General features: G+C 32.8%; 1 protein-coding gene across 5 annotated transcripts in view; it reads left to right on the plus strand.

Moving 5' to 3' along the window:
* The window catches only part of ATRNL1 (attractin like 1), a 626,998-nt gene that overhangs the window by 121,747 nt on the left and 487,736 nt on the right, over positions 1 to 17,515 (plus strand). For all 5 annotated transcript variants that reach the window (XM_072971947.1, XM_072971950.1, XM_072971948.1 and 2 more), the window contains exons 11-14: positions 7,837 to 7,921; positions 9,202 to 9,410; positions 10,452 to 10,570; positions 14,449 to 14,581. In XM_072971947.1, the coding sequence (XP_072828048.1) occupies positions 7,837 to 7,921; positions 9,202 to 9,410; positions 10,452 to 10,570; positions 14,449 to 14,581 (546 nt within the window). The remainder of the gene's footprint in view (positions 1 to 7,836; positions 7,922 to 9,201; positions 9,411 to 10,451; positions 10,571 to 14,448; positions 14,582 to 17,515) is intronic.

The following is a 17,515-nucleotide window of genomic DNA, read 5'->3' on the forward strand; positions in this document are numbered from 1 at the left end:
TTGCTTTTTTATTTTGTTGATGGTTTCCTTTGCTGTGCATAGAACTCATCTTGATAGTGAGGTCACACCATCTCCCAGGTTTCTTGTCAGGGAATAAATCTTAAATCCTGTACCTTGGAGAGTGCTTTCAGATAAATAAATTCTTCCTAATCTAGTGTAAGATCCTGACCCTTTAGATAAAACTCCCTTTTGAATCTAGGGCCATGTACACCCCCCCAACTTCCATCAATCTGTGCTGTCTAGGTCTTGCAGATCCTTTGGGGTGTAGCCTCTTTTTTCCTTAGCAATCCCAGTGTATAATAGGCTTAGTTATGCTGAGCCAACTTACAGGCTTAGTGGCCAATAGGGAAGATGTCAGTAGATTTTTGAACTGGAGTGCAGGTTCTGCTGGAGGGAAGCCTCTGCATTATTTTCAAGCAAGGGTAGAGTACTAACTCTCAGTGGGGTAGGGTGGACCACTTCTGTAGTCTCAGATGATTCAGGAAAATTTGGGAGTGCAAAATTTGCGGAGATTCTCAGGGATATCAACTCAGATGTCCCCATCCTGTGTGTCAGGGTCTTGTTTCTTTCCTATTGGAGCCTTAACTTTGGAACAGCAGACCTCCGATACTCGGCAGCCTGTGTATATGACACTAAGGAGAACCTCTGGCTTGCCCAGCCTTTCATTGTCTTTTTCTAGAGCTTAGTGAGGTTAAGCAGTAGACACGAATTCCAGTATGTTAATACTTCTAGTATTAATGCTTTTCAAACATCTGGTACCTCATACCTGTTAGAGTATTACCTTCCATTGGCTTACCTCCCTAATGTACCACTAGTTTAAGTTTTCACAATTGGATGACCACCCTGTGCCAGGATTTACCTACCACCAGTGATGCATTCTTCATGACTAGAACTGCAGTCTCTGATTCAGCTTCCAAACTCCATCTTATTTCCTGCTTTCTTGTACCAGTCCTGGTACCAACTGTCATAGTTTGTATTCTCTGGGAAACAGGCTCTGAGGTAGAGTTTACTATTCATGATGTTCATTGGCAATACTCCTAAGATCAGTGTCTTTAAAGGGGGAGGGGAGGAAGCAGGAATGGACAAAGGGGTAAGCAATGCTGGACAGATAGTCTTAGTCAACACCGTAAGGATTTCTGGAGATAAAATTGTTGGTCAGAGTTATCTTATGCTGGGCTGAAATGGCAGGGCCTGCCTTTAAAATCCTATGTTGATCAGCCATTGCATGTGGGTCATCCTTGGAAAGTTGTGGCCTTCAGTGAAGGGGTCCTCTGCTCCTGCAGCAATTCCTGAAGTAGTTTGCAGCAGATGACTGGTTACTGACAGCACTCCCAGCAACACATACAACAGTTTTTTCCTAAAATGATGGTCTGGGCAGCACATATCTGTGTTCACTACCAATCTCCAAACTTCAAAGGAGTAACACCAATAAAAGTTTATGTTTCACTTATGATACATGAATAGTGTTGGTGGGAAGGGCAGATTTGCTCATTGTTATCACTTAGGGACCGTGATTAAATTGTATTTTCCTTCATTGGTGATTAAATGGTTCCATCCAGAAATACAGTTATCACTTTATCTTGCATTTCATTGACTAAAACAAGTCACATTGTCACATCTGACTTCTAAGGAGTGTGGGAGTACAATTTTGCCTTAAGGAAGAGACCTGGAATATTTGTTGAGCAGCACTAATGTCCACCACAGATATTGTATGCAGTTCTTCTTAAACTTTTGGTATAATTGAAGGTGATTTCTTGGAGATAGTAATAAAGCCTTCACCTCCTACTGCCACATATGTTAAAAGGCAAAGAAGTTCTATAAATAGAATTGTGTTGTATCACCACTTATCTGAATGAATTGCCCTTATGTCTAATTAAATTTTTATTACTGTACTGTAATGTTTCTCTTCTTCAGAGACTTGTGTACTTTAAAAAATATTATATTTTTTTAATTTTATGAGATTAATGTTTATATCAAAAAGGATATTTTGGTGGTGTGGTGAGGCAGTATAACATGGTAGTTAGGAGATCTGGTTTTGATTTGACTTTGCTACTTAATGACTTTAAGGAAGTCACCTAACCTGTAAAGACTCTTCTTATTTATAACATGGTGACTAATGGATGAGATATGCTAGACAAAGGGATGATTCATGTCCTGGGCAGGACAACGTGGGAGGGCACAGGATTTCATCACACTACGCAGAATGGCATGCAATTTAAAACTTATGAATTGTTTATTTCTGAAATTTTCCATTTAATATTTTTGGATTGTGGTTGACTGTGGGTTATTGAAACCATGGAAAGTGAGGCCATGGATATGGGAGGACTGTTGTCCTCCTTCAGTTTCTTTAGAAGTTGAGTTGGAGTTATTTCTCATGTACTTTAAAAATTGGAGTTATTAAGTACTTCTGAAAATGGGGGTCCTTTCAGTGGGACTGAAAACAGAAAGTTGATGAATACTCTGTGCAATTAGTTGTTAATTTCTCTTTCCTCAACTTGTGCAGATGAGCATCTGCCCCTCTTCTACTCTGCTGGAAGACAAAATTTGTTTACTCTCTGTAGATGTTGACCCTGCTACTTTATATTTAAGGTTACTGAAACATGGTTGAGGTGTAAGCTCCAGTTTGGAAGCAGTGGGATTAAGTGAAATATGCATACGTAAAATGAAACCTCCAGCTCCTGTCTTCCCTTTAGGTCCACAAATCTTTTAGCCAGGTTTATAGCATCTAGGCAGGAGATTGGAGGATTTACCTCAAGGAAACTAACTGATCAGCCGAAGAGAAAGCATAGCATTTGGAGATTTCTCACTGAAATAGTTCCACCTGATAGAATCCCAAGAGTTAACTTGTCTTGCCAAAGCATAAAATTTCCAGTCAGTTTTGCTGTACCTCATTCTTAAATGTGAAGGGCAAATAGATATTATTCAGACATTTGCAGAAAGCTACTAAATTTGACCAAAATATCCCAAGTAGGAAAAGAATAAGATACTAGAGGAAATTGAAATAATGCTGGGAGAAGGTTATAGTTTCAATCCTTAGGGGCAGAAGATGTTACATTTATGAAGGAAAGATGTGAGTTTTAAAAATAAGTCATTTGGAGAACAAAAACCAAACTCTTTGAAATTAAAATTAGGATGATAACAAATTAATAGACGATTTGAAGATAAGGTTAAGAATATGTCCCAAAAGGACATAGTCAAAGGACAGATGAAAAAGCACAAGTGATAAGAAATTTAGGTGATTATTCCAGAAAATTGGATGTTTGAGTAACAGAAGTTGCAGAAATAAAGAACAAATTTTTAGATGAGGAGGAAATTACCAGATGAATGATTCAAGACAAATATCCAGGTTTCAAGTAAGTAGAATTTTTCAGAATAAAAGATCCCCCTGGGCCCTAGAAAAATAGATACAAAAGACTTACAGCAGAGCCCAGAATAAAGGGTCAAAATAGAAAGAGGATCCTAAAAACTTATATAGCGTGAAAAGAAATCGTCCAGATAAGTCATGGGACTCAATAGCATAGGATCTTGCAAAAGGAGTCCTGGAAGCCAGAAGACATTAGAGTAATAACTTTAATATCTAAAAAGTGCTTTCCAAGTTAGAATTCTGAGCACAATCAAATAATCATATAAGTATCACTGTGGAGTAAAACCACTTTTGGAATTGCAGGGTCTCAAAAATTTACTTCCAATGTATACTTTCTCTGTAAATGATAGAATTATGCCTCCTGCTGATATATGAGATTAATTAAATTTTTAAAAATTGATAAAAATTAAAATCCAAGTAATAGAGTAAATATCAGAGAGGCGATGGGAAGGGAATCCTTAGGATGACACAGAAGCCTAGGGAGCAGTAAGTTTGGATGGGAGAAGAAAGGTGGCGTTTTAGGAGGGGATGTCTTCAAGAAGTAAATGAAACTGCCAGATACCTTGATATATTAAAAAATATTGAGAAGAGATGTACATATGTGATAAAGAGCTGGAGATGAATTAGCAGTAGTGATATAAAAACTAAGCTAAAAATTATTTGCAGAGAAAATAAAAAGTTGTTCGGGAATAGAAAATGTAACTGTGGTATGCTACATGGCTTATGTTTGAATAATGTCATATAATAAATACTGAATATTATTGTAAATAAAAGTGTAATATAAATATATAGAGTGGATGGAGGGAAGGGAAGTATGTGTGTATGCCTTCATCTTTGAAAGAAGTTAAGTCCGGGATGTTATCTGAAACTGAGAACTGAGCATGCCGTTTAGAATAAGGAGGTAAATACAAAAGCAAACTCTAGTTTTTCACTTGAAATTTAAAGCACTTCCCTCTATGATTCTGGCTAGGCATTTGGAAGATAGGGAGCAGGAGACTTTTTTGGGATGAGCCTTGTGAAATTATTTGCCTTTCAAACTTTGCACATATATATGTTTAATTAAAAACAAGTACAGTTAAACACTACAGCAGTACAGAAATCAAATGAGACACAAATTAGTGGGTCAAGGATAAATGTTCAAAAAATGGTTCTTGGCAGTTGGTAAATGGAAATAAACTGAGAAATATCTGGGAAATATGATATATGGAAAAAATTAAGTTAGATCCATGCAACATATGCACAAATAAGTTCCAAATGGATTGAAGATAAAATAGGAAAAGCCAAACTGTAGATTCTTTGAAGAAAATTAGAGATTATCTTTAAAATCTTGAGTTAAGAATAAAAAGCACAAATCATAAGGAAAACAATAAATTTGACCAGGTTAATCTACAAGCTTTCTGTTGAATAGATATTTCTCCAAAGAAGATGTACAAATGGCCAATCAGGGCATAAAGAGACACTCAGTATCACTAATCATTAGGGAAATGCAAATCAACACCACAGTGAGATACCACTTCACACCCAGTAGGAAGGCTATTATCAAGAAATAGAAAGCAATGAGTGTTGCTGAGGATGTGGAGAAATGGGAGCCCTTGTGCCCCCTTGTGCACTGCTGGTGGGAATGGTAAATGGTGCAGCCTGTATAGGAAAGAGTATAGAGGTTCTTCAAAAAGTTAAGCATAATTAACATATGATCGAGCAACTCCACTTCTGGGTATATGCTATAAAAGAATTGAAAGCAGGGGCAGGAAGAGATATTTGTACCCCCAATTTCCTAGCAGCATTATTCACAATAGCCAAAATATGGAAACAACCTAATTATCCATCTATGGATGAATGGATAAAGAAAATGTGGTGTATACATACAATGGAATATTATTCAGGGTTAAAAAGGAAGGAAATTCTGACATAAACTGGGCATGGATGAACTTTGAATACACACTAAGGGAAATAAGCCAGTCTTGAAAGGACAAATACTGTATGATTCCATTCACTTGAGGTGCTTAGCGTAGTCAGATCTATAGACAAAAAGTAAAATAGTGGTTACCAGGGGCTGGGGAGAGAGGGGAATGGGTAGCTACTGTGTAAGGGGTACAGAGTTTCAGTTTTGCAAGATGAAGAAAGCTCTGGAGATGGATGGTGATGATGGTTGCACACAGGTGTAAATGTATAACGTCACTCAACTACTCACTTAAAAATGATTAGAATAGTGAAAAAAACAAAAACAACTCAGTAGGTTGAACAAAATAAGGTAGAGAAGAATCCACAGTATGATGCCACTTATATTAATATAAAATTTTATAACCTACAAAAATACTCTATAGATCGTAAATATGGAACCATTGATATGCAAATATAGGATAGTGGTTGCGTCCAAAGGCAGAAGACATAAAGCAACTTGAATTTGAAAGGGCATACACATGGAGCCTCAATCATATCTGTAATATTTTCTTTCTTTAAAAAAATCTACATGGTAAAATATTGGGTTTCACAAATCTGTGGAGTGGTACATAGGTGTTTATAATACCATTCTTTAGACTATTCTGCAGGCTGAAAAAAATGTTCTTTTTCCACAAAGAGAGTGGCTTGTAGAGTTAGACCTTCAAGACAAGTCAGGCAGGAGGAGGGAAGAAGAATTCTGTTTTTGAAATACTATATTCAACACAGAATTTATGAATCAGTGGCCATATGGGGTGTGTGTGTATGTTGGGACTGAGTGGAATGCTTTAAAATCTATCTGCCCTAACTCGTTGGCTGTCTCTAACATTTTCATCTCTTTCTTTTTCAAAATGTGTGCCCTTTATAGGTCACCCATTCTCTCCAAATGGGAATAATCTTTCCGAATCCCTTCCATATACTTAATATAATATCAAGCATTCATAAACATAATGTATAGAGAAACAAAGGTAATCTGATGGGCCTTAAGGACATTGCTTACCTTCTCCCAGGTCTCATCCTTCATTTCTAGCATATGGTAATATCTGCTCAGTCAACCCCACTAGATTCTCATAAAGACTGTTTTAAGTTATGTAGATGAAAGCACCTTGGAAGTTTTGTAGTACTACATGCATATAATACACATCTCTTAAGTGAACAATAACATGTAAAATTGATAGGCTGTGAATGTTACGTGTAGGCACCTGTAGCCATATTTCTCAAAACATGATCTTCAGTGCATTGGCTCCGGGGAATGTTAATAGGTGTTATGTGAAAAGTTCTTCTATGGATAAAACATTGGGAAAACACTGGGTTAAATGAAGTTAGGCTTCTGGGCTTTTGTACTCTGTCTTTTGAGAGTCTTTAATAGGCAAATGTACTTTGTGAGCTAAAGAGAAAGATTATAACTGAGGAGTATCCCCTTTTGGAGGGATTTATGTACCTTGGAATGCACTGCGGGAGATAAAACTTCCGAGGTATTTTATTGCTCCCTGTCTTCCAGTTTAATTTTCTAAACTATGATTTTGGTTTTTGTAATCCTTTGATCTTTACTAGTAATAAAATTCAATTAAAACCAAATACATTATTTTATTTCTTAATGTAATAGACATGATGACTTGCATAGGAAAACAAATATTTCATTACAACTTTAACTTTTACACCTAACTGTATTTTAGATTATTTTCTTGTTCCAAAAGGGCTTCTAAGTTACCAAAAAAACATGAAAAAAATTTGTTTTTAAAGTTTGTTACCTGTGTGCTTATATTAAACACCAAAGCCTGCCTTGAGATATGGTATGCCTACGATGATAAAATCTAAAGCTCCCTCTTGAGACTGTTGCTAGACACTGAACACTGAATTATTCAGCATCTCAAAATCTCTTTAGTGTATGTGTCAATTCTGAAGTAATTTTGAAATGATAAACAGTTTTCTGTAATCATTTTTCTTTCCATAACCTTTTTTATAGCTTGTGAATTATTTCGGTTTTTCATTTTTTCTAGTTCTCTTTTTTGTTGCTAAAGCTATGCTTGTTTACATAAAATGAAAACTAGTGCTTTGAAATATCAAACCGCTAAAGTGATTTAAATATTTTATTTTGAAGATTCCGTTTTTAGGCATTCTTCTACTAAGTACTATATATTCCATTTAATTTTCTATGCATGCATGTAAAATTTGATTTAGTGATTTAACTTTCTGATAGGTTTGCCCAGTTGCCATTCATGAATTTTATTATATGAACCTTGGTTATTTAATAAAATATGTCACTGAAACCATCCTTCAGTATAAAGTACACCTAATTTCTTTTCTTTAGTCTCATACATGTAAAATTATTTGTGAGAATTTTAGGCAGAGGTTATTTTTATTTAAGGAATAATGCTAGCTCAGTAATGATACTAAATTGTAGGTCATGAAAAATTAATGAAATGCTTCCTAATTTTAAGTATTGTATCTTTATTTGGCCAATGGTTGTTTTATAATATTTGTCTTAATTTGTTCTTCTGTTTCCTTTTTTGTTTTGCTGTTCATTTTTCCAGCTTGTGATGAATGGAAAATACTACCGAAACCAAATCTTCATAGAGATGTCAACAGATTTGGACACTCTGCAGTTGTCATTAATGGGTAAAAGAAGTACAGTTATCCGTCATACTACCCACATATTTTGTTATTCATTAAAAAAATTATCACTTGTGCTTAATCTCATTGGATTTTGTATATCTACTCTACCACAGAGTAAATTTTGGTTCATCGACTACATACCTTGTTCTTTTTTGTTTAAATTTATTTAAGGGGTAGAAGAGTAGTCGAAGGAAAGATACTGAGATAAAACTTCAGATACTCGTTAAAAAGAAGTCATCCTGTCTTTTTTCCTTTTCTAGAGATCAGATCATGAATGGTGTCCTTAAAAAAGATCAGACTGAAGTGACAGAAAGCTAGCCACATATTTCTATTAAGGAGAGCAAGGGAAGTGAGAAGAATTAGATTCACATTTTAGTTCTGCCATAACCAAGTGTGTGGTTTTTGACAAGTCTCTTAACCTCTCTGGCCTTTAACACCCTTATAGCCACTGCGAATGTGGACTGGATGATCATTAAATTACCTTCCTTCTTTAAGTTAGTATGATTTTTCTATTTCTATAGTAAAAATTCATTAATGTGGACTCAAGTGACAGTGAACAATCGGCTAGATCATTCATTAGCTTAAAACTTGTAGTTCATACTGACATTTTTTATAAGTTCGTTTTATTACAACATCATTCTTTTTATGTAAAAATTTTCCAATATGACAGTAAAAGCAGTCAGAAGTTAATGACAGTGAAACTGTGTACTGATATCAGTTGGCTTTGAAGATTAGAATAAATGGAGCTCAGTGTAAACAAAACCTCTAGGCTTCTCTGTTGAAAATTGTGTTTGGTTGATTTTCACTTCACTCTTTTTTTAAATAATAAAAGATACCCTTGAAGCATTTTGTGACCTTTTCCTTTTATTATTTTAATAACATTTTTAGAGATAAAAGTTAGGCTGTTTTGAGGCATGCCAAATTTCTTTGGCACTGGTAGTATTAATTCAGTAATTGCCTCAGTTTTGGTTTTTTTTCCCCCAAATTGAAATTTTGAAAATCTTTTTGATTATTTTACTCTTGGTCGTTTTACTTTATAAGACGATAGTAAAACACTATACAAAGAACTCTATAGTTAATTTTAAATTCTTTGTATTCAAAAGTTATAATTCTTGGTAGCAATTCTAAAGCGTATCTTATTATCCATGTATAGCTACTATATATATTTCTAAAAAATTGTTTCCTACTTAGATAATATAATGTAAAATGTATATTTAAATTTATATACATTAGAGGCTTTTCTTAATATTGTTTCTTTGAGATTCTTGTTTTATCTTTAATAGGTCCATGTATATATTCGGAGGATTTTCTAGTGTACTCCTTAATGATATTCTTGTATACAAGCCTCCGAATTGCAAGGCTTTCAGAGATGAAGAACTCTGTAAAAATGCTGGTCCAGGGATAAAATGTATTTGGAACAAAAATCACTGTGAATCTTGGGAATCTGGGAATACTAATAATATTCTTAGAGCAAAGTGTCCTCCAAAAACAGGTAATATTTTTTCTTTCTTTCCCTTTTTTGTCACAAAGCTTCTCTCCTTGGCTAGCAGTAGAAGTGTATTCTGCTTATACGAATTATGTTAGTAGCTTTCAGAAATTAAAAATTCATGATCCTCTAATTAGGGCTTCTAGTGTTTGACTTTAGCAGTAATTAATAATTTAGTGTCTTTATTAGCAATTTTTAGTTTTCTTTTTGAATTCTGTATGTAGTATTTATATATCCATTTTAAAATATAACATGGTTTTATATATATATATATATGAATTATTTTCATATGTAAGTAAAAAATGCTTTCAGATATGTCCTTTCTAAGATGTATTGTGTTCTTCAAAGAAATAAAGTGAAGTAACGTATTTTGCATTTGGTAGTTTTTCCTTCCTGAATTATTGCCAAGCCAGACCATTAAGTTAAAAATTTCTTAGAATTTTGATGTTATGTTCTAGTTTAATATTTCTTATAAAATATTGTATAAATAAATCAAGCTTATGAATAATTACTTGTAAGTCGTTATGAATAATGATTTGGATAAAAATTGTTCAATTTTCTTTAAATGGTTGAGGCTTTTATACATTTTTGATGCTATAATTAACAAATGTATTTTCAAGTTTTGCTAATCTACATAGTAAGTCATATGTCTTAAATGTCATTATCAAGAATGATAAATATATTGAGTATTTTTTATAACGTTTTCTTTTAAATGTGTAGTAATACATTTTGTTCAGATGTATAGTAATACATTTTGTTCAGTAAAATACCTCTAAATCTTTTTCCCCTGCATAATGTGTAGCTTCTAAATGGCTGTAGGATCCTGGTAGATTAAATAATTGAGTGCAAGAGGTATCTAAATCTCTGTGAATCCAATTAAACTACAAAATTGACTTTATGTTGAAGAATTTATTTTGCTATTGATGGTTATATTTATGGTTTAAAAATGTCTTAGTGATTCTTAACAGATGTTAAACATATGTGAATTAAGAAATGTGACATTTTCTTTTTCATCCTAATGTGTTCTATTTCCCATTTGTATTGCAGCTGCTTCTGATGACAGATGTTACAGATATGCAGATTGTGCCAGCTGTACTGCCAATACAAATGGGTGCCAATGGTGTGATGACAAGAAATGCATTTCAGCAAACAGTAACTGCAGTATGGTTAGTATTTAGGGGTAAATGGTGTTGCAGCTAACGTGGCTATTTTATAATCATTAGCTTACCATTTAATAACGTTGTTTATACGTAATAGCAGTTTACACATCAAGACATTTAAAAAAGGGAAGGTAGGGACAGGCAACGTAGGGGTATGGGATTAAGAGATACAAACTAACATGTATAAAACAGGTAAGCAACAAAGATACATTGCATGCAACAGGAACATATGGCCATTGTTTTATAATGATCTATAAAAATATTGAATCACTATGTTGTAACACCTGAAACTAATATAGTATTGTAAATCAACTATACTTCAAAAAAAAAAAAAGGTATCTAGAAGATATGTAGGGAATCACTCACTTCTTGATATGCTGTAAATCCAGCCTGTAGTTTGTTGCTCAAATTTGTCAGTCTAGATTCCATTTTGAATCCAGTAATTTTTAATGGATGAGATTGGAGAATTCTTTCAAAACTTATTTTTAAAAAAGACTGTAACTGTAAATGTTTCTTCTGTGCTGATGGAAATAGGAAATAGGATTATACAGGTAAGTACCGAAGTCATTTACATGGGATTCTTGTCAGACATGCACTGATAGTGGTATGGTCCAGTGTTTTGTTTATATACTTTGTTTATAAGTTTAACTACAGTATTGACAGTGGTAGTTTCCCTTTTATTTGCCTTTAGACCTGTGGTTCTTGGAGGCAGTTTTGTCCCCCAAAGGGACATTTGGCAGTGTGTGTTTTTTGGTTGCTACAACTATGGGGCTCCTACTGTCATCTACTATGGAGAAGCCAGGGATGCTGCTAAACATCCTATGGTGAATGAATAGCCCTCCAACCAAAAATAGTTATCTGGCTCAAAACTTAAATAGTGTTGTTGTTGAGGACCCTATTTTAGGTAGGCTATTGAAAAAATTATGAAGTTAATATTGATGGTAGATTAAAATGGATTAAGAGCAGCAAAAATTAAACTGTGAAGTGGGTAGCAGCAAAATGCCCCAGTGTTTTTTAGATGTCAATAAGTTGAAGGAAAATTTTTTAAAGTATTAAAAATTATATTAAGTCAGATTAAAGATTCACTTGTTGGAGTATAGCTTAAATAACTAAATAGTGTGCTTACAGATTTTCAACTAAATATATATTATTTTTTCTTTTTCTTAATTTTTTATTAATCAACAAAATTATCCACTTGCTTTTCAAAATAACCAGGCAGAAGCAGAAGGTAAAGAAAAGTGAGTTTGAGAACTAAGTAAAATTTTTTATTACATCATCTAAAATTTTTCTCCAGTAACCAGTCATATTTCAGAATACTTAAAGTTTTATGACTCTTATTTTAAAATAATAATTAAAACTTAAGATGAAGGTAATTTTCAATTATTGATTCATCAGATTGAACCTTTCTGTTTTCACACATATTGTGTTGGTATATACTTTTCAGTGAGATAAGTTGCTTTGATAATAATATACTTCAATTTTATTCGAGTTTTAATGTTAATATGACACGACTTACTTTGAAAATTTGAATTAATTTTTTATATTTGCAGAATGTTCATCTAATGGGAGTTATATTAGTGGGTAATATGGAAACAGGAGTTAAGTAAAATAAAACATGGAAATAGGGACTAAAATGGAGAAATTTATTAGATAAAAATTGTAGCAGATTTTATTTACAGCTTTGTTGGATAACCCTGAGTTGATTTGTGTTTAGACATTGATGCTAAGTGAAAATACACATATTTCAAAAGTTGTTATTGTATAAATTGCTATCAAGTATTTATTTTATGAAGTGGCTTTTTGCTTTATAGTTTATTTTTGATGATGATGTGTTAACAAAGAAAGCACTGGGTGAGATAGCATTAGCGAACAGATGGTCCTCATCTGTAACTTTGACTTTGATGTAATGTGTCTTTTGGACAGTTTAATCGGAATGTCTGGTGATTAAAGTGAACCAAATGCTAATGGATACAGAAAGGTCTATGAGATTTGAGTGTAAATGATGTCCATTGATATTCTATTTCATTATTTAGTCATATTTACTGCAAGTTGAATATTTTGCGCTCTAATAGCTCAAATAACTTGGTTACTTCTCACAGATTTTCATTTTAAATTTACATATAAATAAATTAGAATGAAGATCAGTAGGGTAATTGCTATTCTTCATAGTCTGTTTACTGATGTGCGTCTGGTTCATTAGGCCAAAAAACGCTAGCCATGTTTCAAAGTAGCAGTCAGCTTTCTTCTGTCATTGATTAAATTGGCCCTATGTGTGACCAAAATGTAATCTTGTATATTGTACTGGTTCAGTGTCAATAAATGATCATACTGTTACTAATGAAGAGCAGTGGAGTGATTTGGATTGTGACTCTAATGTTAACATTGTTATTCTAAAGACTGGCATTAAGCTGTTATTCTTTCTCTTATTCTAACAGGTTTAGTCATTCTCTTGTCTTTTTTGTAGGTTGCTTTATTAGATTATTCAAGTAAATTTATTTTCAGTTAGCTGACAAATGTTTGTAACTGTAATACTCATGAATAGTACTAAGATTTATATGCTGAATGAGAACAAAAAGCTTTGAATCAGAAAATAATGTTTAGAAAGATTATATATTCCTAATGAAAATGGTGGTTGAATAAGAGTCGTAGTATAATTTAAGATTTAAAAACAGTATCTTCTGTGATTTTTTTCAAGTGAGGTAAACATTAGTATCTATGGACTTTTAATCTGGCACCTTATAGTAGATGCAATACGCGCTAAAAGAAATTGACATCTTTGAAACGGAGGTGACTGGGATGTATTTTCTGTCGGAAAGTGTAGTCCTTCATAAATAAATGTTTGGTGCGTGACATTTTAAAGTATGATCTAAGAGAATAAAAATGCTTTAGCCATTTTTCTATGTAGGATAGTTATTGGTAAATTTTAACTGTTAAGTTTTTTGGTTGAAAAGAAATATTTCGCACCTTTGCATGAGGAAGCCTAAGGTAAGAATGTATACCTATCGAGAAAAAAAACGGAAGTGGGGTCAGGATGCAGCATGTATTTTTTCCTAGTGTTTTTTCTCAAAAAAAGAGTCAGGGGAAGAGTTGATACCAAAATTTTAAAATCTGATTTTCATGAGATAGGTTTTTATCATAGGTATTGATGATATCATGTGAAATAGCTAAGCCTTGGTATACGTAGGGAACTGTCACCAAAGGTCCTGTGTTGCCTATTTTTTCTTTTTTGACTTGGACCTTTAACCTCTTAGATCTGAAATTAGTTGAAATATGATTACATTGTGTAGTAGGATTAATCAAGATGTAACTTGCAGGTTCTTTTCAGCCTCCGTAAAGGAAATGGGACAAATATGTACAGGAAAAACATCAATGAACCAAATCCATCTTTTGGTGTCTGTGGAAGTAAAATTAGTTTGAGTTATTGAGCAAATAATTTATATTTTTAGATTGTACTGGATTTTGATAAAACGTCTCTTTAATTTTTACTGCTTATTATTTCTGCTTCATTCCCAGGGATTTGCATGATAGTTTCATTAGGACTAGAATTCTTTCTTGTGATCTTTAAGAGGAATGACTTTGTGCATTGGCTTTGTTTATTGAATTGGAAGCCTGTTACCAGATTCAGTAGAAAAGGTTTTCATTACATGATTTCTGTTTCAAATGGTGTAATTTACACATTTTTTTTTCAGTAAGCACACATTGTAATTCCAAGACCTTTGTTTAAATAAAGAAATGAGTAAGAGAAATTCTGATTCAGTAGAACTGGATTTGGTGTTTGAAATCTGTATTCTAAAGTTCACCAGGTGATTTATGTATACTCTGAGATTTGAGTCATTGCTGTACACAGGTGAAAAATAACGTGCTTTTATCTTTTAATTTTCTAGTCTGTGAAAAACTACACCAAATGTCATGTGAGAAATGAGCAGATTTGTAACAAACTTACCAGCTGTAAAAGCTGTTCCCTAAACTTGAATTGTCAGTGGGATCAGCGACAACAAGAGTGCCAGGCTTTACCAGGTAAAGATTTCAGTTTGATACAAGAGTGTTACAGTCTGCAGACGAATGCCGTTATAGTAAAGAACATTTAGGAAGAACATTCAATTTTCTAGAATCAGATCAGTAGCAAAGAAACGATAATATTGAAGTAATGGTAGCATTGTTTCTATAAGAAAAGTTTGTGTGTTCACTTAGAATTCTTTTAAGATGTTCAAGGTTTTTTGTGCTATTGACTTGATCAGAATCTTTTTCAATTAAAAAAAATTATTTCTTAAAAACATAGAAAATAATAAGTACTCAACCTAGTATCCAGATCTAACAACGTTAATATTTTGGTATATTTTATTTTTTTTTAATTCCAGGAATGATTTTTTACTGATAACTTTTTATTATAAATGTTAATATTTATAATAATTCTTATATGATTTAATGAGACTCTAAGTTGTGCAATCCAAAGCTCATTTTAAAAACAATTTCAATTTACTTTTTAGAGTTAACACTCTTCTTAGTAGACCCTAAGTACTTTTCCTTTGAATATGAAAGAAAATCAGAAAATCAAAAAGTAATATAGATATTTAGCCAGTTTTATCTTCTTGTTATATAGATAAGCTAAGACACAGACTTGCTTAAATTTGCATGTCTTATAAATGACAGAGGTGACTAGTAACTGGGAGTTATATCTCTCTTCATTTTTTGACCTGTCCCTATCCCATGTTTTTTTGTTTTTCAAACTTTTTTCATAGAAAAATTTCTAAATCTATATAATTCTAGAAAGTGTTGGAAAATTCCATCACAGATTTTTAATCTTCCTCATAAATTCATGTAATAAAATAAAATTAGGTTGTCTTTAAAAGTACCATTGAAGTTTTGGAATTTTGTTTATGTACTGACGTTTAAAGCTTTTAAATAGTGATATGTGCCTGTATGTTCACTTTGAGTAAGTTAGAAAATATTAATGCAGTGGGCAGAATCTGAGAAGCAATAGTGAGATGACACTAACATTGAAAGTGATAGTTTCTAAGTGTTAAATTCTAAAATCAGCATGAAGGTCAGTGAAGATTCCTACAATGTCTCTTCAAAAAGACAAAGTAAATGTTTTGGACTAAAATAAGATTTAACTGAAGGAATATAAAGATATTTAAATATTTTATAAAACATTTAATATAAAATATTTAAAGGAATATTACTTCAGTAGGAAGGGAATTTGATTGTCAATGGAAATTTGGGAAATAATAGTGAAGATATATTTGATAGTACCCATCTACTCATTGCCTGGGGAAATATTTTGGCTTGGTGTAAAAGTTCCTCTTGACCACGCTATTATTTTGGAGAATAATAAATACAATAGAATAGAATATTTTATTATGCACTAACTTACCTTGTTCTGTGCTCATATTTATTAAGCAACCAGCTGGATATGTATGGTTTGGTTTCCATTCAGCTTGTCTCAAGGAAGTGAATGTTCTAAACAGACAGCAGTCTACATAAAGGTTGCACTCCTCCATGAAAATTTGTGAATTGCATTTTTCATTGCACATAAAATTGGCAATTTGAATTTATCTCACTAAAGTTATTAAAAAATTAACTGCTGTCTTTTTAACTCTAAAGCTGAATTGATGCTCAATAGTACAAAAGCCTAAAACATCAAAACATTTGGTTCCGCTGTAATTTAGTTTAACCTCGAAGGCCTGTGCATTGTTTGCATTTGTATGATTTATCAACCAGGTATTTTTGATCTTATTAAAAAAAAAAAAACAAAAGGAGGCACAAAATAATGTAAATCTTTCTTTGATTAAGGAAAGAAAAAACCGTAATTAACAAAAATTTTCACTGTTTCCTTAAAGTGAATTGGTAGGTTAGATTTCAGAAGACATGGAAAATTGCTATATGTGTGGCCTGAGAATGAAAACAAAGGTTTTTGAAACAATTTTATTAAATGACTTCAGTTTATTGAGGGGTTACTATGTCCAAGCACTGTGTTATTATCATTACCTAGTTTAATAGGATAGCAGTTATTAAAGAACAGGAGTGCCCTGTTTGTGGAGGGTCCTTGAGGTTCCAAGTAATAATACAAAGATATTATTTGCTTTTGCAATTCTCTATTCTGTTATAGGTTTACTATGCAGTTTCCTAAAGGCTACGTGATATATGATTCCAGTAGATTGAATGTAGATGCAGATACGAGAATACAATTATATTAAACCAACATTAAAGATTTGCAAAAATGTAAAACAATGCCACACTTTTCACTATTTTGTTTTTTGTAGACTATAATTAAAAGAAATAGAATATGCTACTCATTTTAAGTTGTAATATTTTCCTCCAACATTATAACAGTTTTCAAATGTATAGAAAAATGGAAAGAATTATATAGAGAGGACACCCAATACCCACACCCTAGATTCTACAATAAACATTTTGTTTGGCTTTATCCTTGATCTCCCTGTCTATCCATCCCTCTATTCATTCATCAGTCCATCTGAATTTTTTGATGCTTGGGGCCTAATTTGAACTGTCAGCTACTCTCTCTCAAGGAGAAAATTTAATGATATATCTTCGTCAGGCCTGTATATAGCATAAAGGGGCGAGCAAGACATCCCAGAAACAGGAAGAGTGTGTTTGTAATAAATTTTGAAATTATAATTGTAAATGAATAAATCAATATATTTTAAAATGATCAGTTTAATTTTAAATATGGTCAACCCAATAGAGATAAAATGCATAAGGAAAAGGTCTGTGAAGTTCTCAATATTTTTTAAGAGATAAAGGATTTTGAGACCAAAATGAGAACTGCTGCTTTAGAATAATTTCATAAAGATTGCACTAATGCATTCAAGGCTGAAAGGGCAAGAGGCACTGATATATTTAGTATGATATGGGAACTAAAATGTCTTCAAACTTCCTAGATCAGTGTGTTAATGAAACACTGCAGTGTTAATTAATGCACATTAGAGC

The sequence above is a fragment of the Vicugna pacos genome, chromosome 11, assembly GCF_048564905.1.
Source record: "Vicugna pacos chromosome 11, VicPac4, whole genome shotgun sequence".
Taxonomy (NCBI): domain Eukaryota; kingdom Metazoa; phylum Chordata; class Mammalia; order Artiodactyla; family Camelidae; genus Vicugna; species Vicugna pacos.